Raw genomic sequence first — 22,878 nt, 5'->3', positions numbered from 1 at the left:
TTTCACCACAAGCAAACCAACTTCACATGAGGCTCATCAATAGTATTAGCTAGCATACGAGCCTGAATAACAATCTGACGTGACATATCACATATGGGCAAACAAATATGTGGACTAGCACGTTACACAAACAGTAGAAAGTCATGAAACTCCCATTTGGGCATCTTCACACGATAGAAAATGTTAGGGAATACGGAACATTTTGACGACACAAGCTATTAGTAGCGGCATTGGGAGAAAAAACTGCAACATACTTTGACTTTCAGTTTTGACGGTGCACGAGGTGCATTCAAGGACCGCCACCAAAACGGTCATCTCAAACGCAGACGGAAAAACACTATCAGTGTTCCACAAGATGGTGGCAAAGTCATAACCTTTGTTGCTTTGGTCGCAGCACAAAAACAACGAATAAACGAGATTTACAGCAAATATAGAATAGGTTCATGGAATGCCGAGTCACGAATATGCAGGATGTCAACGTATTTGAGTTTCACTTTCTGAATTGAACTTGTGAAGGAAATGAACTTATTTTTGTTTTTTACCATATTCTATTTTATAATTGGAAGTAAAATCACGCTGTGTCACAATTGCTCTTTTTTTTTTCAAGGAACTGGAACCAGTGACGTAAAATTAGCATATTTTGATGTTTTGTGGAGATTTTTTTTTTGGGGGGGAGCAGCATGTTGTAATTAAATAAGTTGCCAATAGATGGCACTATGAACCTATAGTTTACAAGTAAAATGGCACCCTCAGTACGCTAATAACTGATAGCCTTTGCCATCGAAAAATGTGTAATTCAGATCAAATTCATGTAAGCATTTTATTGTTTTGAATTGTTTACGCAGGGACGTCTCGTCGAAGCAAGTTGTTCGGAACCTTCCCAGGAAATTACGTCAAACAACTACCGTGAATAATTCCTCGCCAAACCCTCCTCAGCACAGAAGATGTGTGTGTGTCTTGTGTGTGTGAGTGGCAACGCAACTCTCACTAGCCATCTTCAACAGAAGACCTCGTTGGTAGAATTTGTTTGTTTTTAACTCTTTGTACGCTTGTCTTTATGGTCAAAGACAAGGCGAAAAATGACGATGATGGAAAAACGCTTTTGTGTGTGTGCGTGCGTGCGTGTGTGTGTGCGTGCGTGTGTTTGTGCACGTGTGTTTTTGCTGCATCACGTATTTTTCATTTGTTTGTTCAAAAATTTCCGTACCCCAAAGACATTCAACGACAAATTTTGTGCTGTTACGTGCGCAAATTTTGCCGGTTCACCATCACCACTCGCGTTTATGCACTTTAACCAATTTGTGTTTGTTTGTTTGTTTGACGTCAGATTTCACCTCCGAAGGAGAAAGTGTGTCGGTTTTGCGGGGCAAAGGGGGCTTGCCAGTTTTTTAGTTGTTGTATTTATTAGCGCTCCAATGCTAGGGTATGATTGTAGTGTTGTTTTTGTTTTTTTTATTAACGCAACTGAACCCACTTTTGAAGGATTGTTTTTATAAAGTAAATTAGGTAGCATCCCAGAAAAAGCACGTAGCTCCATATTTTGTTTTTACTTATTGGAAAATCAAGAATTTTATAAGAATTATTATTATTAACAATTATTATTAACAATTATTATTATTATTTATAAGATTTTTTTTATTATTTGTATTACTCTTATTGCAGTTCTTGAAAGAAAAATGTAACTAAAAATGTTGAATTTTTTGAAGACTGACAATATTCAATATTTGTTAGTTTTTTTGTTTGTTTTTTTTTTTTTTTTTGAAACACATTTTGACAAAAGATTTTTGGTCAGAATGTGGCATTCGTATCCAAAACGCAAACTTTTTTTTTTTTTAAAAAAAAAAAAAAAAAAAACCTTTGTTGGGAGATGTGTGTGTACATGTTTTTAATTATACAGTGACGATCGATATACAATAGGGTGATAACCTTTTTTAAATGATAATTGCATTCTGTAATTACGTCCAACGAATGCATGTTACCTTTTTTTCTTTTTAATACGAAAAAAGGATTTGTGTTTCGGCTATAGTTTTTTTTTTTTTAACTCAAAATTCGGAGCTACGTGTTTTTTGTCAAATATACAATATTGCATTAATTAACATAAGATATGGATTGTAGGCTGTCCGTTTAGTTACACAGGTTAGATACATTTCCAGGTTTTCCACCAGGGAGCGTTTGTACTACATTTACAGCCACATCTTAGCTATAACGTTGCACGAAGGCTTTTTATTTTATTTTTGGACAATGACTATTGTTGAAGCACCTTAGGATGTTATTTTTATCATAAATTCACATTGTTGCTCACATTTTCACATTTCAGTGTGTGTGTGTGTGTGTGTGTTTTTTTTCTCAGCCTTTTATGTTATCCAAGATCCACCTGCTTTATAAAAAAAAGATCACTCACTTTTGGTATTATTATTTTTTCTTCTTTTGCCACCTTTTTTCCCATCAACAGCGCCACCTTCTGTGTGTTTTTACACAATTTTTTCGTGACTGAACACCGCCTTAAAAAACAGACTAGCGTATGTAACGTGATGAATGCAAAAAAACATGAATAATGTTAATGTCGTGAAAACAGCTTATTTGTAAGCACATCACACACACACACACGAGTCAAGTATTTCTACTTTGCATTTTATGGGGCTGTATTATTAATAAATGCTTAGATTCATGATCATATTCCTTTTATTGTTCTTTATGAAATGTCAAATGCGTACAATTTGAATTTAAAGTTGTCTTTTTTGTCATTTTAATACTGGAAGTGTGTCAAGTTTAAAGCAACAAGGTGTAATTGTGTCAGCAAACCAGTCAGCTGTATTTGATTTTCTTCTTTAATACTGGTGGACAACATTGTTGGATTATTTTCGTTTGAAATTGATTGATTGAGTTTGTACAACTGTGAATGGTAATATTAGCACTAACAGTAACACATGACAGGTATCGAGGCTAACCATCAACTATTAAAGAACGCTAAAAAAATGGTGACATCAGAGATGCTATACTGTTAGCACTACTACATAAACTAAAATACATGGACAATGTCACGTGTGTTAGCTTTGGCGCTAACACAATCACATCTCCTGCATGTCTTCGTGTTCTTTGAGGACCAAACTGGATGCCTGTCATGATGTTGCGATAAATAGTTTCCTTACTTCTGCTTTTTTAAAGGCCTCCGCAATAACTTCATGACAGTTTAAAAGGGGCTTCAAGAAAACAAAGGGGGGGGAAAGCATTCTGTTGAGCACTATGCTAATGCAATGTAGCAGCAATTTGAGGGACAATTCTCTGTTAGAAGTGGAGGAAAAGGAGCCAAGCAACAAAGTTTTGTGGCCCTTTTGGATCCCATACAAAAAAAATACAACTACAAATCAAACCATAAAATATCCCATAATGAAGCTCATGTAATCGCCCCGAAGAAAATAATGTTTCAAATTTTCTCTTTTAATTGCCACTGATTTCACTGAGTGTTGTGTAAAATACTAAAAAAAAATAATAATAATCCCTTTAAATGCCTCTGCGATAACTTTAGTTCAGTATGAAAAGCATGCAAAGCAACATGGCAATCATTTTTTTTGTTTACAGTGGTGCCTTGTACAAGCCCAATTCCAATGACGTTGGGACGTTGTGTTAAACAGAAATCAAAACAGAATACAATGATTTGCAAATCATCTTCAACCTAGATTTCATTGCATACACTACAAAGACAAGATATATCATGTTCAAATTGATAAACTTGATTGTTTTTAGCAAATAATCATGAACTTATAATTTGATGGCTGCAACACGTTCCAAAAATCTGGGACAGGCTCATGTTTCCCACTGTGTTTGTTACATCACCTTTTCTTTGAACAACATTCAATAAATGTTTGGGGAAATGAGGACACTCATTGTTGAAGCTTTGGAGGTGGAATTCTTTCCCATTCTTGCTTGACGTACAGCTTCAGCTGTTCAACAGTTGTCGTATTTTACGCTTCATAATGCGCCACACATTTTCAATGGGAGACAGGTCTGGACTGCAGGCAGGCCAGTCTCGTACCCGCACTCTTTTACTAGGAAGCCACGCTGTTGGAACACGTGCAGAATGTGCTTTGGCATTGTCTTGCTGAAATAAGCAGGGGTGTCCATGAAAAAGACATTGCTTGGATGGCAGCATGTTTCTCCAAAACCTGTATTTACCTTTCAGCATTAATGGTGCCTTCACAGATGGGTAAGTTACCCATGCCATTGGCACGAACACCAGCCCCGTACCATCACAGGTGCTGGCTTTTGAATTTTGCGTCCATAACAGTCCGGATGGTTCTTTTCCTCTTTGGCCTGGAGGACACAACGTCCACAATTTCCCAAAACAATTTGAAATGTGGACTCGTCGGACCACAGAACACTTTTCCACTTTGCATCGGTCCATCTTAGATGAGCTCGGGCCCAGAGAAGCCGGCGGCGTTTCTGGGTGTTGTTGATAAATGGCTTTTGCTTTGCATAGTAGAGTTTCAAGTTGCACTTACGGATGTGGCGCCGAACTGTATTTACTGACATTGGTTTTCTGAAGTGTTACTGAGCCCATGCGGTGATATCCTTTACACGATTCTCTGAACCTTTTGATGATATTATGGACCATCGATGATGAAATCCCTAAATTCCTTGCAATTGTATGTTGATGAACATGGTCCTTAAACTGTGAAGACTATTTTCTCACGCACTTGTTCACAAAGAGGTGAACCTCGCCCCATCTTTGCTTGTGAATGACTGAGCCATTCAGGGGAGCTCCTTTTCTAGCCAATCACGGCCCCCGCCTGTTCCCAATGAGCCTGTTCACCTGTGGCATGTTCCAAACAGGTGTTCGATGAGCATTCCTCAACTTTCTCAGCCTTTTTTGCCACCCAGCTGTCCCAGCTTTTTTGGAATGTGTTACAGCCATAAAATTCTCAGTTAATGATTATTTTCTAAAAACAATCAAGTTTACCTGTTTGAACATGACATATCTTGTCTTTGTACTGTATTCAATTAAATATAGGTTGAACATGAGTTGCAAATCATTGTATTCTGTTTTTATTTGTCTTTAACATAATGTCCCAACTTAATTGGAATTGGGGTTGTAATACAAGTGTAATGTGATTTGTGACCACGCTCTTAACTCAAAACACTTGTATCTCAAATCATCTTTCCCCATCGAAATGAATGGAAATGCCAATAATTTGTTCCACCCTCCCCCAAAAAACAAAAAATGTTGTACTGTAATGTGTTCTTTAATGAGGAAAAATAGCACTCCTTAATTCAAAGAAATAATGACATAACTAAATAGAATTAAAGGAATGATCAAAAAATGTTTAAATCACACTGGCCTTTGTGACGGCCACTCTGGTGTGCCTGCATTGGCCGCCGGGGGGCAGTATCGGGCCGACCGGTAAACTTCATTGAGACGTCTCAACCCCTCAGCTCGTCACTGCAGCACTAACATTAGTTGTTCTTCGCAGAGGACAAAGAATATATTATTGAATACTGTTGTATATCTACGTGTGTTTCTGCACCGTTCACTGTTCAGTCAATTGCTTAAAGAGCTATAGCACCCCAACCTGTATGCTATTTAGCATTAGCATTAAGCTAGTGGGCTGAAATGCTAAGGTGTGGGTGTTATAAATACACAACATGTAATTTTCTTTGATGTGTAGCTTGACAGTCAAGTTGAACTTAGAGTGGCACTGAACAGCTTAAAATCTCGTTTTGGAAGAATTGTTCACTATCTGCCAAAGTGTTGCTAATTGTGAAGGGAGTTGAGTTCACTGCCACCTCACTGCGCTCGTATCTCAAATTTTTGATCGCAAGTCAAAGCAACAAATTGTCCAGACAATGGCTTGTATCTCGAAAAACTTGTAAGTCGGGTCACTCGTATCGCTAAGCGCCACTGGATCATAAGTTGGAACTCTTTTGGATCCCATTCCAATCAAAAAAACTACAAATCCAATAACATCAAGAAAATATCCACACTGAGGCTTTTTTAGAAGTGTTTGAGGAAAGGATGCTGGGCGGCCCTCCAAGCTTGGGGGGAAGAGTGCCGGCTGGTCTAAAATGATCCTGCGCGACCTCCAAACAAGAGCGGGCAGACCATAAAAGGAGAGGAGCGAGGAGGGGGGCCTGGAAGGGAACAGGGGAGGGGGGTGGCTCACTAAACTGTCTGGGGATGATTTTTGTTGGGGAGGGGGACGGCCCATCCTCACGTCAGTGAAGTATTCCAAACAAGAACGGCGGGTACCGCTTGGGGGCGGGACCACGTCCACCGCCCCTCAGCCCCTCGCCCCTCGCCCCTCGCCCCCCGCCTTCTCTTTGATATCACTGTGCTCTCGGATTCCCCTCAGTGTGTCAGGACGTCGCCGTTTAAAGGGGCCATGCCGTTCAAGGTGGTCCTAAACGGACCGGCCCCCTGGGGGTTCCGTCTGGTGGGCGGCAAGGACTTCAACCAGCCACTGACCATCTCCAGGGTACGTTTATTTGTTCGATTTTTTTTCCCCCCTCTTTCCCAGAATGTTCTATTTCCCAAAAAGTTCCTATGGAAGTGAGGGGTGGGGTTATCAGCAGGGTGTGACTTTGCACCTGTGCCAGTGTGTATGCTGTCGGCTTAGATACAAATAGCATCGTACGTTACACTCTCACATACACACATATAGAGTGCATATGAAAAGTCTACACACCCCTGGTTAAATGCCAGATGATTTTGGCGATTCAAGAACATGAGACCAAGATAGATCATGTCAAAGATTTTTCCACTATTAATGTGACCACACGAAAAAAATTAAAATGGGATAATAATAAATATAAAATGAAAGCCTACGAGAACATTGTGAGTTAAATAGAGAGTGTGTGAATAGTGTGTGCTGAATCCTGTGAGTTTGAATGTGATTGGTTCGTCCTCGGTTTGAAAGAGGGTGTGCGCACTTGTGCAACCCACTTGTCTAAGTTGTTTATTTTGATTTCCCCTCTCCTTTATTTCAGTCGGGTTTTACAGGTTTGAGATCACATTAATTAATGGTGGGGAAAGTTTTGGAATGATTTAACTTGATATCATTTTTCATCACAAAAAAAGTGGCATTTGAACAGGGGGGTGTAGACTTTTAATATCCACTGTATACATATGTACTCATATGGATTACACACAAGAATTTGTGAGCACATGTGGGAGTATCTATTTACATGTAATTTAATTACAAAATGTATGTCTTACTGGGAGAAAAAGTGTAATTAAATTACCGTTCGGGAATTTTCCATGATTACAATTTTAGTTGCATTTGAAAATGGCTGCAAAAGATTTAGTTTTTATTTGTTTCCCATATTGCTTCCTCCTTCTAAAGTTGACACTTTTGATTGGCTCGCTCCGGTCATGTGCCATTCTGCTGTAGTCTCAAACATGACATACGTTTCCAAATATGACATTGAAATCTATGAGATTGTCTGAAATTTTGAAAACGTTCTACTCATAGTTACACTTTTGAACACATAAAATAATATTGACTTTGGAACAGTTTCATATTTACAGTTTGGGACTTTATTATGGAGCAGTCACTTATCTGGGTTGTCATATGAAGCGATTTCTAAACTGCACATTTGTCATTAGGTCAACATGGTACTGTATGCTGGTTTTCCACATGCAACAAACACTTTATTATGTGTTTACATTTCATCGTGTCTATATGATGTATGACCACATGATGCGCAACCACAGTGGCCTAAAAGGGTGCATAAAGACTTTCCACTTGGACTTCCTTTCTAACTAACCACCTCATGAAAAGCTGACATCCTTTTTGGAAGTGATGAGAAGAAAACCTCACTCGGGTGGAACAAATGCGTGACATGAATAACGTCAAGTACAACATTTGAACAGTGACACAAGACCAGGAACATTACAACAATTTAGACGCGATTCGATCTACTAATCCATCACCGGTGCCCTCTATTTTTAGGCAAAGACATCAGGAACAACTGGAGCCGTCATTTCAAAGCCTGTGCGCGCGCGCGTGCGCGTGCACGCCTCCACTTCCTTTTTAGGACAGGAACATCACCTCCTGGTCTTTGTGGGCCTCCAGCAGAATGTAAACACAAATGATGGCTGTATTTCTTCTTCAAGAGATACACGCGCATTTGAATTGTGTGTGTGTCACATGTATGGTCATTTTCAGGCAAAGAAAAAAATCCAAAAACTCCGCCCAATAAAAATTGCCAAATTTAGAGGCGTTTTACACGTTGACCTCCTTCTTCCACATTTCTTGACCAATTCAAACCATGCTTTAAAGTTTAAAGCGGAGGGGGAGGGGATGTGGGCAAGAACATATTGTATGTGCCCCCGCTAGTCGAAACACGGCATCGTGATGAATGTTGTGTTTCTGTCGTCAATTTTCACCTGTTCTGGGAAGGCGACCATTTTGGGTAATATCGCCCTCTGCTGGTGACTGAAATTAACGTCACGTGGCCAAACCCGGAACTCAGGATATCGGGCTGCCCCCTGTGTGCTGCGATAACTAGCTGGGCTACGGGTTGATTATACGATGGTTTGGACAGTATTCTAGCAAGTGTGAGTTGAGAGCATCATGCGGTCAACGTCTGCTTCCAGTCCAAAAGTTGAAGTCGAGCCAGCCGCAACAAGATTGTTCATAGAAAGCGCCGCGGCCACACCGGAGGTCACCGGCGCAGCGCGTAGGCCAGCTTCAAAATAAAAGTCCTACTATTTGACTTAAATACCTTGTTAGGCTTTTTCACCTGTGACTATTTTCATTCATCCAAAGTTATTTCATTCTCAGGGTATTCAATCCATCACAAATGGACAAACAGAACGCTCCAGTTGCGATCGATGCAATCCCCCTAAGAATTGTTAAACTTTCATTTGAAGTGCCTGCCTCCACAGCTCGTCAAGGCTTCCGGCGCACGATGCTGCAACGGCTCGACCACGACTCCGTGACATTTTTCAGATTAAAAGATGTTTTCAACATTTCTCGACCGGTTCAAGGCTTTTCAGCCTTCACACGCAATTCCTACAGAAAGTGCATTGTTAATATTACCCACGAAGTAGCGCAAAAATTCGAATTGTCTAAATGCCTTTGATCTTCAAAAATAATTCAATGATCTTGATTGCCAGTTGTACAGTAACAGTACAGACAGAATCAAAAAAGCATTTCATGAGCAAAACTCAATACATGTTTTGTGAAGTTTTGTTTGGGCAACCATTTGGTCCCAAATATTTCAAATGAAGAAGAATTTATTTTTTTATTTTTTTTACAAAAATTACAGTTTTGAGGGGGAAATACCGATTTTATTTCATTATTTATTTATTTTACCAAAATTAACTGACCATTAATTTTTAAAGTTTCAACAGGAAAAAAATCGGATGTAAATACACCTTTTAAAATAAAATGTTCCAAGATTCCAAACTTTAGTTTTCAAAATCAACACATAATACTAATAATTAATAATACCAACTTGTAATTAAAAATATTAGTCTATGTTTTAATAGGGATTGGCATTGGAAAGTCGTAGCTCGGAACTGCTATGATATTCCGCGATCTGTTACCACTCGCTCGTGGCGTGTCATCTCTAATTTCTTCAACTGTAAACGCAATGCAGACACATTATCAGCACATAAATATATCCAAACTTACATAAATATATACAGTGCATGTAAATAGATATACGGTAGCTGTTAACACACGCTTCAGTGTTTATTTTGGGACGTTCCAATGGGCCAGAGACTCAAACATCTGCTTCTTTGTTTGCCAGATGCTGGTTCATGTTCATTTTGGCTACATGACAGCGAGAACACAGCCTCAAACTCTTTATATGTCTGAATGTTGTCATTAAGATTAGTTTTTTTAAATATAAATATATGTACCATACACTGAAAAATTCTGTTCAGTGTTGAAAATTTCGGGCAAAAATAGTTTGTATGAGATTCACGCAAAATGTCTTTTTGCTTCGACATACATCCGTTCTCCGCTCGTTGACAACATTTCAGAGAATTTAGTTACAATTTTAACATTTAGTTTTGTTTGTTTGTTTGTTTTGTTTAACACCTTTCCTTGGCCGACAAGTTTCTGTCGAAATCGTACAGTAATATCATATAGAGGTTTTTGTGAACAATCAAATTTCTGTGGAAAGCCTAGTTTATGGTAAGTAGTTTTTGTTCAAGACATTTCTGTGAAACTCGTGTATTGTAAGTAGTTATTGTTAATCAAATCATATATCGTAAAAGAAATGTTTGCTGACAAATTTCTGTGGAAATTGTGAGTAGTATTTGCTAAATAATGCATTTCTATGGAAATTGGATATCGTACAATCTTTCTGCAAACAAACAAATATCTGTGGAAATTGTCATCGCATGTCACGTTTTTTCGCGGCAAAGTTTCTGTGGAAATTTGAAATAGTTTTTGTTAACAAACAGGTTTTGTAAAAATCATATATCGTGCATACTTTTTGCTAGCAAAAAGCTTCAGAGAGCATACGGATATTTTACGTGTTTTTGTGGAAATCATATTTTGTACGTCATTTTTTGCGAACAAACACTTTTTTGGATTGGAGTTTTGCTAACGAGTTACTGAGGAAATTGAATGTCATGTTATATATATATATATATACAATATCGTGTATATATATATATATATATGATTATTTTCTTTTTTTGCTAATGTGCAAACAAGCCAATAAAGCTCCTTGGTGGAGGTTAAAAAAGGGAGAACACAAAACAGAGTGAGCGAGTAAATCAGGAGAAGATGGTCATAATTTACAACGGAAAATTTGTACCTGACAAATGAGGCGCATGGAGAGAATTGATTCAAAACAAGAAGCATCACAAAAGAAAAAAACAAAATCCTCTGTCTGTTTATGACATTCCGAGCGGGAAAACATCTGATGTGTGCCATGGATCATCACTCCCTCTTTGGAAATCAAGGCCTTATTTATAGTCACATGACCTCATTGTGTGTGTGTGTGTGTGTGTGTGCGTGCCTATGTGTATGTGTGTAGTAATGCAATAAGGTCACTTCCCAGTGCACCAGGAGCCGGAATGTCTGGAAATATTTGGGATGACCTTTTGCGACCTCTTGTTAATCTTCTCTCATACAGGGTACAGTGCAAGAAATAGCATTCCAAAGTGGAAATGCTCTGAAAAGCATGAGAGTTTTGAAGCATTCCCACTTGGGGCTGACGTCACTTGTGTTGGCAACTTCTTCCATAATCGCGAAATGCTGCTTCACCATGTCTGTCCATCTCAGAGCCCGACTGGGTTTATATTTCATGAGCATTTCTTCCATGTATTCAAGACCTAAAACATTTTGTGATTTATAGACCAGCAGCAGAACTTTAACATCTATTCTAAAGCTGACTGGAAGCCAGTGTAAAGACTTCATATGCTCTGACCTCATTGTTCTGGTCAGAATCTGAGCTGCAGCTTTCTGAATGAGCTGCAGCTGTTTCATGCTCTTTTGGGGGAGTCCAGTCAGAAGACCATTACAATAGTCAAGTCTACTTGAGATAAAAGCATGGATGAGCTTCTCCTGGTCTGCTTGGCACATGCAAGCCTTCACTCTGGATACGTTCCTCAAATGGTAGTAGGCAGTTTTAGCAATTGATTTGATATGACTGTTGAAAGTCAGGTCGGAATCTATCGGTACACCGAGGTTTCGGACATGGTCTTTGGTTTTTAAGGAGAGTGACTCCAAGTATTTACTAACAGCAATACGCTTTTCTTTATTGCCTAAAACAATGATCTCAGTTTTATTGTGGTTTAATTGAAGAACATTTTGGATCATCTGTTTTAGACAGTGACACAACACCTCAATTGAACTGTGGTCATCTGGAGACAGCGCTAGATATAACTGTGTGTCATCTGCGTAGCTATGATAGTCAAATGTAAAGTTCTGAGGAATTTGACCCAAGGGTAGCATACGCAGGCTGAACAGGAGGGCTCCGAGAACTGACCCTTGAGGGACCCCGTAGGTCATTGCCATTCGATGAGATTGAACACTTCCAATGGTTACAAAATAACTCCTTCCCTCCAGGTAGGACCTGAACCTACATGTTTGGATTACTAAAGAAAGGAAAAAGCTCGAAACAAACTTTGTTTTCCTGGTGTCAGAAGCGGTAGGTTCCGTGTTTAGGGAAGTGTGATGCCGGAGATATCGTGGCGTCAGGATGCTGACGAATGAGCCAATCTCCTCTTCCCGCGCCCGCAGATCACACCCGGCAGCAAGGCGGCAGCGGCCAACCTTTGCGCCGGCGACCTGCTCGTGGCCGTAGAGGGCGCGTCCTCCGCCGACATGCTGCACTGTGACGCTCAGAACAAAATCAAAGACGCCACCGATCGCCTCACGCTCACCGTGGAAAGGTGAACGCTCTCTCGTCTTATCTCGTCCTTGAAAGGAAGCGCGCGTAAGATCGAGACTTTGGAATGTCAGGCCCGCCCGTGTTGCTTGACAGACTGAGTTCATCATGCAAATTTCTTAGCTACCATTTTTCTGTCCCTCAGCCCATATTTCGGAGGTATTATTTTTAAGATTAAATAATATACACCTAAAAAAATCCATTACGTATTAAAAACACAATCAAAGTGTAAAGATATTTGATAACACTGGAAAAAGTCCACCCAAAATGCTTACAATTGGTTTTGAAAGTTTGAGAATGACAAAAAAAAAAAAAAAAAGTATTTTAAAACCGTATTTTTTGGTCAACATTTTATAGTTCCTTTTCCAATAACAACAACATTTGACATTATTTCAAACAATTCTTAACCTTGGGAACATTCTGTGTGGCATGTAAAAAGAGAACATTCTTAAAGTTATTTTCCAAATGTGATTTTAAAAGAAATGTGTGTGGGGGAAACCCCCCAAAGGTTTGTTTGTTACCATTTTCAAAAGAGCTTGAAATTTGTTGAAACAATTTTATAAGAAAATAAAACCTGCTTCGTCTATCTGAGCATCATGGTTTGTTTTTTGTCTTTTTTTTTTTTTGCTCCTCGTAGAAGCGAAGCTAAAGTGTGGTCGCCGCGGGTGACGGAGGACGGCAAAGTCCTTCCCTTCAAGATGAGCCTGGAATCCGAGCCGCAGGTTTGTGGGAAAACATCCAAATGGTGATTTGACTCACTGAAACGGTGCTCCCTCAACGCACGGCTTGAATTCATTGTGTGTCCGACTTTGTAACACGTCCATCAAATCCATTTTCCCCATTGAAATGAATTGAATCCTTGAATTGCTGCCTTCTTATTCTCTCGCGGGGTGTTGAACATGAACAGGCTTTTTAAGGCCATGCCAAAGTATTTCAAACGGATTCAAGTCCGGACCCTTGACTAGGCCACTTGTTGTTGTTGTTGTTAAGCCATTCAGAACCCGTGTGTGCTTTAGCACAAACCGATGGCCGAACAGTCTCCTTCAGGATTTCCTGTTAAAGAGCGCAATTCGTGGTTCCATCAACCTCAGCGAGTTGTCCATGTCCTGAAGGAGCAAAGCAGCCCGAGACCACCGCCACGTTTGACTGTCTGTATGATGTTCTTTTCCGGTGCTACATTTACGCCAGACTTAATGACGCACACACACGCATTCCAAAAAGTTCCACTTTCGTCTCGCCGCTCCCTGTCACATTCTCCCAAAAGTCTCGGGAATCATTCAGATGTGAGTCAGAGGTTCCATTTAAGCGATGTCTTGATTGAACATGTGGAGGTGCTCGGCTTGCAATGAACTCAGCTTTCCCAAAAATTGGGATGAGCCGCAATGAATTCATGATCGAACAAGGGCAAGTTTTTGTCTTATGTTTATGGTGTCTTCGTATGATATTTACATTTGTTTAATCATTTTAATCATTAAAGTGGGGAAACTATGCAAAAAAAAAAAAAAAAGAATACGTTTTTACCGCACTGTATGATGTCATTATATCTCATTATACGATATGACAATACAAAAACTGCTTCTGCATAGTGCTTTGGGATGCGGGCGTGCCGGAGCCTATCCCAGCTATCTTCGGGCGAGAGGCGGGGTACGCCCTGAACCGGTCGCCGGCCAATCGCAGGGCACATAGAAACAGACAACCAGTCGCACTCACATTCACACCTACGGGCAATTTAGGGTCTCCAATGAATGCATGTTGGAAACCGGAGTGCCCGGAGAAAAGCCACGCAGGCACGGACGGGGAGAACCAACTCCCGTTCGTTTTGAATGTGCATCATTGTGCTGTTGCCCGCCTTGGCCACCTGGCGGCAGGGCGAGGAAAAACAGACAGCTCTACACTGTAGAGGATATGTCAGTCCACTATAGATGTCTCAACTCCTCTCACCTTTTCTCGGATCCTCGCAGAGGATAAGGAATATTGACAATGACTGATATTATAATGTTGAATGTGTAAATGTGTTCTGAAAAAGAAGCGGTTTTTGATTCCCGTCCCTACCTGCAACTCACATTTGGGCTCCTAACACAAAGCAAAAACATTGAACAAGCCACAGCTCATAACTGGAAAAACGCGTAAGTCGGGTAGCGGCGTATATGTATCATTTGCTTGCGTGATGACTTTTCACCGTTTGCGCAGGAGTACAAGCCCATCGGCGTGGCGCACAACCGGCGAGCTCAGCCGTTCGTGGCGGCGGCCAACATCGACGACACCCGTCAGGTGGTCAGCACCGCCTACAACACGCCCATTGGACTCTACTCCTCCGGAAACATCCAGGATGCCATGGAGGGGCAGATGAAAGGATTTGTGCAGCCCAAGACCAACAGGTCAACACTGATCGCATTTGTTCCACGGAAAAGTCATTTCAATGAAAGGAAAAACAAACAAATCCGTCCATCCGTCCGTTGTCTAAAGGGTAAATCAAAACGGAATACAATCATTAGCAAATCCTTTTGAATTGTTGTCATGATAGTGGTGCTTGCAGAGCAAAGCCTTTTTTGAGGCAGGAGCACGGCGACCCCGCCGGCTTTGTATTGCGCTCGTGTGATACGTGTCGCCGCGACGATAGAGATTTGCATAAAGCCGAGCTTTTGTGTTGCGTAACCTTGTGAAGTAGAAATAAATCAGTTGTTCCAGGCCACTTCCTTCTTAGATGCAGCACGCCGAGCACAAGGAGACATTCTTAGTATATCGGGAAATGCGTCACGTAGGCATTGTAGGGCATGTGGGATGGCGCATCGTGTACATTGTAGGTTATGCGTGTATACAAGCATGGACGCATTGATTCGTATGTATACACACACAATTCCAATGAAGTTGCCACGTTGTGTTCAACATCAATCAAAACAGAATACAATGATTTGCAAATCATGTTCACCCTAGATTTCATTGAATACACTAGAAAGACACAATATTTCATGTTCAAACTGATCAAACTTGATTGTTTTTAAGCAAATAAGCATTAACTTAGAGTTTGATGGCTGCAACACGTTCCCAAAAAGGACTGCCAAAGTTGAGGAATGCTCATCAAACACGTGTTCGGAACATGCCGCAGGTGAACGGGCTCACCGGGAACAGGCGGGGGCCGGGATTGCTTCCCCGCATTGCTCAGTCATTCACAAGCAACGATGGGGCGAGGTTCACCTCTTTGTGAACGAGTGGGGGAGAAAATAGTCAAACAATGGCAAGGAATGGAGGGATTTCATCATCTACGGTCCATAATAATAATCATCATCAAAAGGTTCCGAGAATCGGGAGAAATCACTGCATGGAAGCGACGAGGCCCAAAACCGACACTGAATGCCCGTGACCTTGGATCCCTCAGGAGGCGGCACTGCATCAAAAACCGACATCGGTGTGTCAAGGATATCACCGCGTGGGCTCAGGAACACTTCGGAAAACCAATGTCAGTCAATACAGTTGGGCGCCACATCCGGAAGTGCAACTTGAAACTCGACTATGCAAAGCAAAAGCCATTTCAACGCCGCCGGCTTCTCTGGGCCCGAGCTCATCTCAGATGGACCGATGCAAAGTGGGAAAGTGTTCTGCGGTCCGACGAGTCCACATTTCAATTGTTTTGGGAAATTGTGGACATGGTGTCCTCAGAGCCAAAGAGGAAACGAACCATCCGGACTGTTACGGACGCAAAGTTCAAAAGCCAGCATCTGTGATGTATGGCTGTTAGTACCAACGCCATGGGTAACTTACACATGTGTGAAGGCACCAGTAATGCTGAAAGGTGCATGCAGGTTTGGGATAAACATATGCTGCCATCCAAGCAACGTCATTTTCATGGACCCCCCTGCTTATTTCAGCAAGACAATGCCAAAGCACATTCTGCACGTGTTACAACAGCGTGGCTTCGTAGTAAAAGAGTGCGGGTACTAGACTGGACTGCATGTCTCCCATTGAAAATGTGCGGCGCATTATTAAGCGTCAAATACGACAACGGAGACCCCGGACTGTTGAACGGCCGAAGCTGTACATCGAGCAAGAAAGGGAAAGAATTCCACCTCCAAAGCTCCAACGATGAGTGTCCTCAGTTCCCAAACGTTTGGCGAATGTCGTTAAAAGAAAAGGTGATGTAACACAGTGGGAAACATGAGCCTGTCGCAGCTCTTTTGGGAAGGTGTTGCAGCCATCAAATTTTAAGTTCATGATTATTTGCTTCTCGGTTTGAACAGGACGTATCTCGTCTTTGTAGTGTATTCCCTTAAATATAGGTGGAACATGATTTGCAAATCATTGTATTCAGTTTTTCCATCCATCCGCTTCTCCTCACTCGGGTCGTATCCCAGCCGTCACCGGGCAGGAGGCGGGGTACACCCTCAACTGGTTGCCAGCCTATCGTATTCTGTTTTTATTTATGCTTAACACAACGTCCCAATGTCATTGGAACGTAAAGGCGACATGCTCACACGTTAGCGCACTTGTCCACACAGCCCGAGGACGCTGGCAAACATCGAGGATTCCGACGTCTTTCGCATGTTGCGGCAGGACCACGAGGAACCTGCGCAACCTCGACAGTCGGGATCCTTCAAGGCGCTACAGGAATATATCGAGAGCGATGGTCAGTTGAAATTGAGCCCTAACGACGACGCCATTTTTACAAATGATTTTGTTGATATTGTTTGTCAAGTTTTATGGCTTGCAATAACTTCTTTGAGAATGATTATTAATTCTTTTACAGAACTCAGATTTGACCTGTATCGTCATTTCTGACTTGGATATTGTACATCGTATATTCCTATTGGCTCGTATTACTGTCATCATCTTCAGTTTCGTAGGTTGGAACGCAGTCATTTTTACGTATGTATTTATTTATTTTACAGGTTGCCGAAAAGAAAGGAACTGGGGTTAGAAAAAAGTTTAGCGCAATAGTGGTCTAAGTACAAACATCTGTCAAATCTATCAATATTTTATGAAAGATGATAAAAAAAAACAAAAAAAAAAACATATTCGGATCAAAATTATTTGAAAAATGATAAAGCCCCACTTTATCATTTTTCAAATAATTTTGCTTGAAATCATTTATTCTTCTTTTTGGTTCTAAAATGAAAACGTAAAGCATTCGAGTTTGGTATCACATTCCCGATCGTAATATTGTCTCTGTCCGGTCGTCCGATCGAAGAAGACGAATGGCGCATGAAATGATTGATCGATGTTATGAAATAGAATTCTTTATTGGTGCAGGCACCAAGCCGATGGTGACCAGGACAGTTAAGGCGCCCAGCACCAAACCCAGCGCGCCTGCTGGAAACCTGCAGAAACTTCCCATCTGCGACAAGTGTGGAAATGGCATTGTGTGAGTGCACATTAACGTGCTATTATAATTCGGGTTGGGCATCGTTTGAATTTGAGCGATTCCAGTCCCGATTCCGCTTCCAAATGATGAACATCCATTTTCTTAGCAGCCCGCAGCAGAGACGAAAAGGAACATTTGACTTTCTAACCGGCGTCACCAGCAAACCTGTGAACTAGGAGGCAATGCGTGTGGCACTCGTGAATTCATTAATTCATCTTCATTAATTCATGTGTCGGCTAAAAGTTAAATATAGCATTGTTAAAATCGTTATTTGCCACTGTTTTATCACGTGGAATGGTTTCTATGTCCAATTTTAACTTGACTTACTGTTTTGCTTTGAAGGGCGTGCGCCGCAAGTCAGCATTTTGGCACGGAAAGTCATTCCACACCACATTTTGAAGACCAAAGTAAACCTCGACGGCAAGACAAAGCCTAATCAATGGAACCAAACACTAGAACACGTTGATTCTTTTACCTAGCCACCGATGAGCCACAAGGTTGGTGTTTGTCATACGTTGTCCCAATTCATTGGGATGTAAGTCTGCTAGTTCAACCTTTGGTGATGTTTGAGCTCAATGTTCAGCTTTTCTGTCGTCTGCTCTTACGTTGGTTTCAAGACTAAAATAAACGCTCAAAAACATCAGCGCAAGAGTGCAACCGACCATTTGAGCTCACCGAAGTTCCACGCGGTGCGGGCTGAGGCTCGGAGCACGTCGGACCGCACGTGGAGCGAGCCCCCTTTGCACAATCTAGTCTTATTCCAAGTGTTGCACTGAGGTGCCTCGTCATTTATTTGAAGAGGCGTTCTTCTTCGTTGGTTTTCGCCACTTTCTTCTTGGGGGTCAGCATTGAAGAAAGTAGGCATTGAAACTTGGAAGCGTTTTTGTTTTGAATTTGACCCATTCCGGGAGGACCGGAATGTCAGTCTCAGTTCCAATCGGTGCTTGATTCTCGATGCCCAACCCTAATTAGAATAGAATACTACATTACAGTGATAGCATGAAAATCCCCGAATAATTGACGCCTGAAAGGCTTGTAATAGTGTAAGAAGTCACAAGAGGGCGGCAAAGCACTTAAACTCTCTTTTAAGTCAGAATGTATCAACACCATGCATCTAGAATGTATGCCAACACAAACCCATTTTACAGAAATGGCTGTATTAGGTAGTTAAATTCTTCTACACAAACAAAGCACCTTTACATAGAATCTAAGCTAGCATACTAGCTTAAACAACATGCTAGCACAAACTGATGTGACAGCACATCACACACGAGCCAACAAACGTGTACGAGCGCTTTGCACAAATAGTATGAAACTCACCTTTTCGCATTGACACATTTATTTCTTTGTTTGAATACATTTGATATATTTCATTTTTTATTTCTATTTGTTTCTAGAAAGATTCAACATTTGACTTTTTGTTCTTTTTTTTCATTTTTTCAATTCTGCATTCACTCGGTGTTTCATCTCATTTATTTCGAACGTGGTCATTGGCAGCCATCTTGCGAAAGAGCGATGACGACCACGGAACGGGACATTTGAAAAGTTGCGTGAGGCGGAAATGGCGTACAGAGTAGCCCCTGACGTTGTGGGTCCAGTAGCCACGGAGAGTAACGCAAAGTTTCATAAAGACTTGGTAGAATGCCGCTTTTTGTGATAGCGTGGGTGTCCCAAACGACGTGTGCTGTCATGTTTTTTCTTTTTCTTTTTCCCCCTGGTCCAGCGGTACGGTGGTGAAGGCTCGCGATAAGTTCCGCCACCCGACTTGCTTCGTGTGCGCCGACTGCGACGTCAACCTGAAGCAGAAAGGTTACTTCTTCGTGGAGGGCGAGCTGTACTGCGAGGCGCACGCCCGTGCCAGGAGCAGACCCCCCGAGAGTCAAGACCTGTAGTTCCACATCACATCTGGGCCGTGATCTAACCCCCCCCTCCCGGCCAGTCCCCACACCGACATCCCCCCACCCTGAGGGATGCCTCCTGGTCACCGTCTTCCCTTACGTCACTGACATCACTTCCTGTTTACCATCTTTTCCCATTTCCTGTTTGTGACTCTTCATCAAGCCAATAAAGACGACTTCATCCTGCCCTCAATCTGCTTTTTTTGTATTCCTATTATATATATATATATATATATATATATATATATAATTTTTTTGGTGCTATTTCCTTTTGTCTTTTTTAAATCTCTAGCATCAAAATAATCACATTTGAAAATACATAAATCACAATAGTTTTTATCTTAAATTATCAGTCAAAAAAAAAATTCAGAAATATGTTATGCATTTTTAACTATTTCCTTTTTTTTAATTTTTTTATTTCTTTAGTCATTTTATTTAAACAAGAAAATGTGTGCATTTTACAAGACTAAATACATGACTGAAATGAATTAGATTTTGAAATATGAATCTAATATCATAAGTGATTTGAATGTTTGGTTAATTTTCACTGCTCACATCCGAGCCTGATTACCTCCAGACCTGTTCGAGCAAGAATTCACCGAAACAGAATCTGTCCCGACAAAATCAAGTCGGACAAAGGATCTCAAAAAGCTGCGACAAAATGACGCCATCCACAGAAATTCGAGAACAGTCGAGAAGCAAAGTCATTGACAAGTATTAGTCTGGAAAGGGTTACAAAGCCATTTCGAAAGCGTTAGGATTCCAGCAAAGCGTCATTATGCATCATTGTCCTCAAATAAGAGAAATTATGGAACAGCGGTGAACCTTTGCAGGATGACCCCGAGAGAACAGCAACGACTCATCCGGGAGGCCTCAAAGGAACTCGGGACAACTTCTGAAGAACTGCAGGCCTCCCTTGCCTCAGTTAAGGTCAGAGTTCATGACACAACGAGAAGGAAGAGCCTGGGCGAAAATGACATCCACGGCAGAGTTCCAAGGCAAAAACCACTGCTGACCAAAAAGAACATCAAGTCTCGTCTTAGTTTTGTAACAAGACATCTGAATGATTCCCAAGACCTTTGGGAGACGGTTATATGGACTGACGAGATGAAAGTTGATCTTTTTGGAAGGTGTGTGAATGGAGCATTGCATTTCAGAAAAAGAACATTCTACCAACAGCCAAACATGGTCGTGGCAGTGTGATGCTCTTAGGCTGCTTTGCGTCTTCAGGACCCGGACAGCTTGCTGTGATTGACGGAACCATGAATTCTACTCTTTTCACAGAAAATCCTGAAGGAGAATGTTTGCGACCTCAAGCTTAAGAGCACTCGGAGGCGGTCCACCGCGATGACGTTGCGCGTGATGGTGGACACGTGCACGGCGGCGCCCTGAGCGCAGGGAGGGCACGGCGAAGCACAACGCCCGGCCGAATGCCCACTCGCCGTGCAGGGTGTACGCCAGCGTGAAAGGCAGGCACAGGGACGCCACCGGGAGGTCGGCCAAAGCCAGATTGGCGATGAAGAAGTTGGCGGAAACGGAAAACCACGTGGATCGCCGTGGAGTTGCCCACCACGCCCAGGGCGATGATGGTGCCGTACGCCAGGATGAGCGCCGCGCGCACGCCCGGCAGGTGCGTGCTGTCCTCTAGGCCCGGGTAGGCCTCCCCGCCGCTGCCGCGGCCCAGCAGCAATTAGAGGAGGGATCGGATGCCCACGGCTCGCGTCGGCCACATCCGTGGTGCGGCCACCCCGTCGGCCGGCCGGCGGAATCGCCACGTTCGACATTTTCGCATTTAACGTCAAACTCACAATTTTGCACAAATGTAAAAAGAACCTCATTGCTGTTAGGAGCATTCGATTGACGTCATGACAGTCGGAGATCGTCGTTTGTTACGTCAATGTACTTTTTGGGCACTGTTAGTATTTTGGAGTTGAGTCGAACTTTTATCGTCACAATATGAATCGGGCAGGCATCTCCTCGCATTTAGCAGCGTTGGCGAGAAAAACGAAATAAGCAAAAGATCCAAAACACACCATCAATTTCATTTCAATGAATAATAATAATATGCACATGCACTGTATTTTGTTTCATTTTATTTTCTTCATTCAACCATTTATCCTTTCTGCATTTAAGCATTCATTCATTCATAAGCCTCCATGCAGCCATTCCTTCACCCATTCATTTGGGCATTTAGTCATTCACTCATTTATGTACTCATATATAATATATAATAATTATAATCATTCTAATGTTATGATTTATAATAAGTTTTCCTGTCCTGTTCAGCTGTTAGGTCAAGCACAATGGGTAATCTGTATCTCTTTTACATGCATGTCACTACAGTACAGCTACAAATGAGGTTTTTATTGCGCGTGTGGAGCACTACCCGAACATCCCCGAAGAGGTTTCTCTACCCACCGCAAGGGGCTACCGGAAGTTGCCGAACACAGCGCCCCTGCGCTCTATACGTGTCGGAATAGGAGGAGGTGGAGGATTTCCACGTACAGGAGCACCCGACTGAACGTGGCGTCGTCAAACAAGGGCGGGAACAACGGCATGGCCCAACGAACAGGCTGCTTGTTCGGGTCGTGTTACGTCACAGCGCCGGATGGAGCCGAAGACCCGAAGGTGCCGGATGCAAAAAGCACCGGGGGGGGGGGGGGGCTTTCCCGACTTAACTGCTGTACATCTGCTATATCATCGCTTGCAAAAGCCAGATGTGGTTTGGAAAGGGACAAGACATTTTTGAACATCTCTGTCCTCTGACCTTTAAAGGGGAGAAGACAATTGAAAATCAAAAATCCAATTCAAAAATATTATTATTATTATTATTAATAGATTCATTCTAATGGGGAAAAAATAAACCCTACATAAAATCATATTGTCATTTATAATAAGTATAATAATAAAAAATGTAAAAGTGAGCAAACAAAATCCGTTAAGCAAAAGAAAATGCGACTAACCTTAGCGACTTAGCGACTTAGCGATGTAACAACTCCCGACCGTCTTGGCAATGTTCCCACTCACCCACGTTACAGTTTGCCAGTAAACAAGAGTCGCCATGATTTTGTTTTGGAGAGCATCCTTTCACACCGCCTCGACTGTGGGAAACGTTCCAGGCTGGCATCCTCGAAGGCTTGGCGCTTAGGGAACAAAACCGCAAACAAATATAAACACCAATGAATAACATGCACGCGGGGAGGAAAACATGTGTTACAAGTGGGTGGCATAATTCCATGGCCGTTGAGGAAGGAAAACAAGCTCGAAAAAGGC

At 41.8% G+C, this 22,878-nt stretch overlaps 3 protein-coding genes across 6 annotated transcripts in view; 2 read left to right on the top strand and 1 right to left on the bottom strand.

Annotated features, from left to right (window-relative positions):
* Positions 1-2,676, top strand: part of sorbs2a (sorbin and SH3 domain containing 2a) — a 60,689-nt gene extending 58,013 nt beyond the window's left edge. For all 4 annotated transcript variants that reach the window (XM_061770532.1, XM_061770528.1, XM_061770529.1 and 1 more), the window contains one exon: positions 846-2,676. In XM_061770532.1, the coding sequence (XP_061626516.1) occupies positions 846-910 (65 nt within the window). In that variant the 3' untranslated portion in view covers positions 911-2,676. The remainder of the gene's footprint in view (positions 1-845) is intronic.
* Positions 2,677-6,310: 3,634 nt separating this feature from the next.
* Positions 6,311-19,798, top strand: LOC133476738 (PDZ and LIM domain protein 3-like). Its single transcript, XM_061770537.1, has 7 exons — positions 6,311-6,470; positions 12,204-12,355; positions 12,989-13,073; positions 14,542-14,729; positions 16,845-16,972; positions 17,596-17,707; positions 19,431-19,798. The coding sequence occupies exons 1-7, from the start codon at positions 6,378-6,380 to the stop codon at positions 19,597-19,599; spliced, it is 927 nt and encodes a 308-aa protein (XP_061626521.1). The 5' UTR covers positions 6,311-6,377; the 3' UTR covers positions 19,600-19,798.
* Positions 19,799-20,127: 329 nt separating this feature from the next.
* npy2r (neuropeptide Y receptor Y2) lies at positions 20,128-22,163 on the bottom strand. The gene is given in 4 exon segments (XM_061770949.1): positions 20,128-21,008; positions 21,010-21,133; positions 21,135-21,275; positions 22,111-22,163. Coding segments are annotated over 4 exon segments (495 nt in total). The 3' UTR covers positions 20,128-20,831.
* Positions 22,164-22,878: the final 715 nt, after the last annotated feature.

The sequence above is a fragment of the Phyllopteryx taeniolatus genome, chromosome 4 (genome assembly GCF_024500385.1).
Source record: "Phyllopteryx taeniolatus isolate TA_2022b chromosome 4, UOR_Ptae_1.2, whole genome shotgun sequence".
Taxonomy (NCBI): Eukaryota; Metazoa; Chordata; class Actinopteri; order Syngnathiformes; family Syngnathidae; genus Phyllopteryx; species Phyllopteryx taeniolatus.
Note: the sequence above shows the minus strand (reverse complement) of the source record. Positions and strands in the feature narration are given on the sequence as shown.

What these genes read in the sequence shown, in the direction of transcription:
- LOC133476738 (XM_061770537.1), top strand. Translation starts at nt 6,378, where the DNA reads ATGCCGTTCAAGGTGGTCCTAAACGGACCGGCCCCCTGGGGGTTCCGT. An exon ending in AGCCACTGACCATCTCCAGG is followed by an intron (nt 6,471 to 12,203) that starts GTACGTTTATTT and finishes CCGCGCCCGCAG; the next exon opens with ATCACACCCGGCAGCAAGGC. An exon ending in AAGTGTGGAAATGGCATTGT is followed by an intron (nt 17,708 to 19,430) that starts GTGAGTGCACAT and finishes CCCCTGGTCCAG; the next exon opens with CGGTACGGTGGTGAAGGCTC.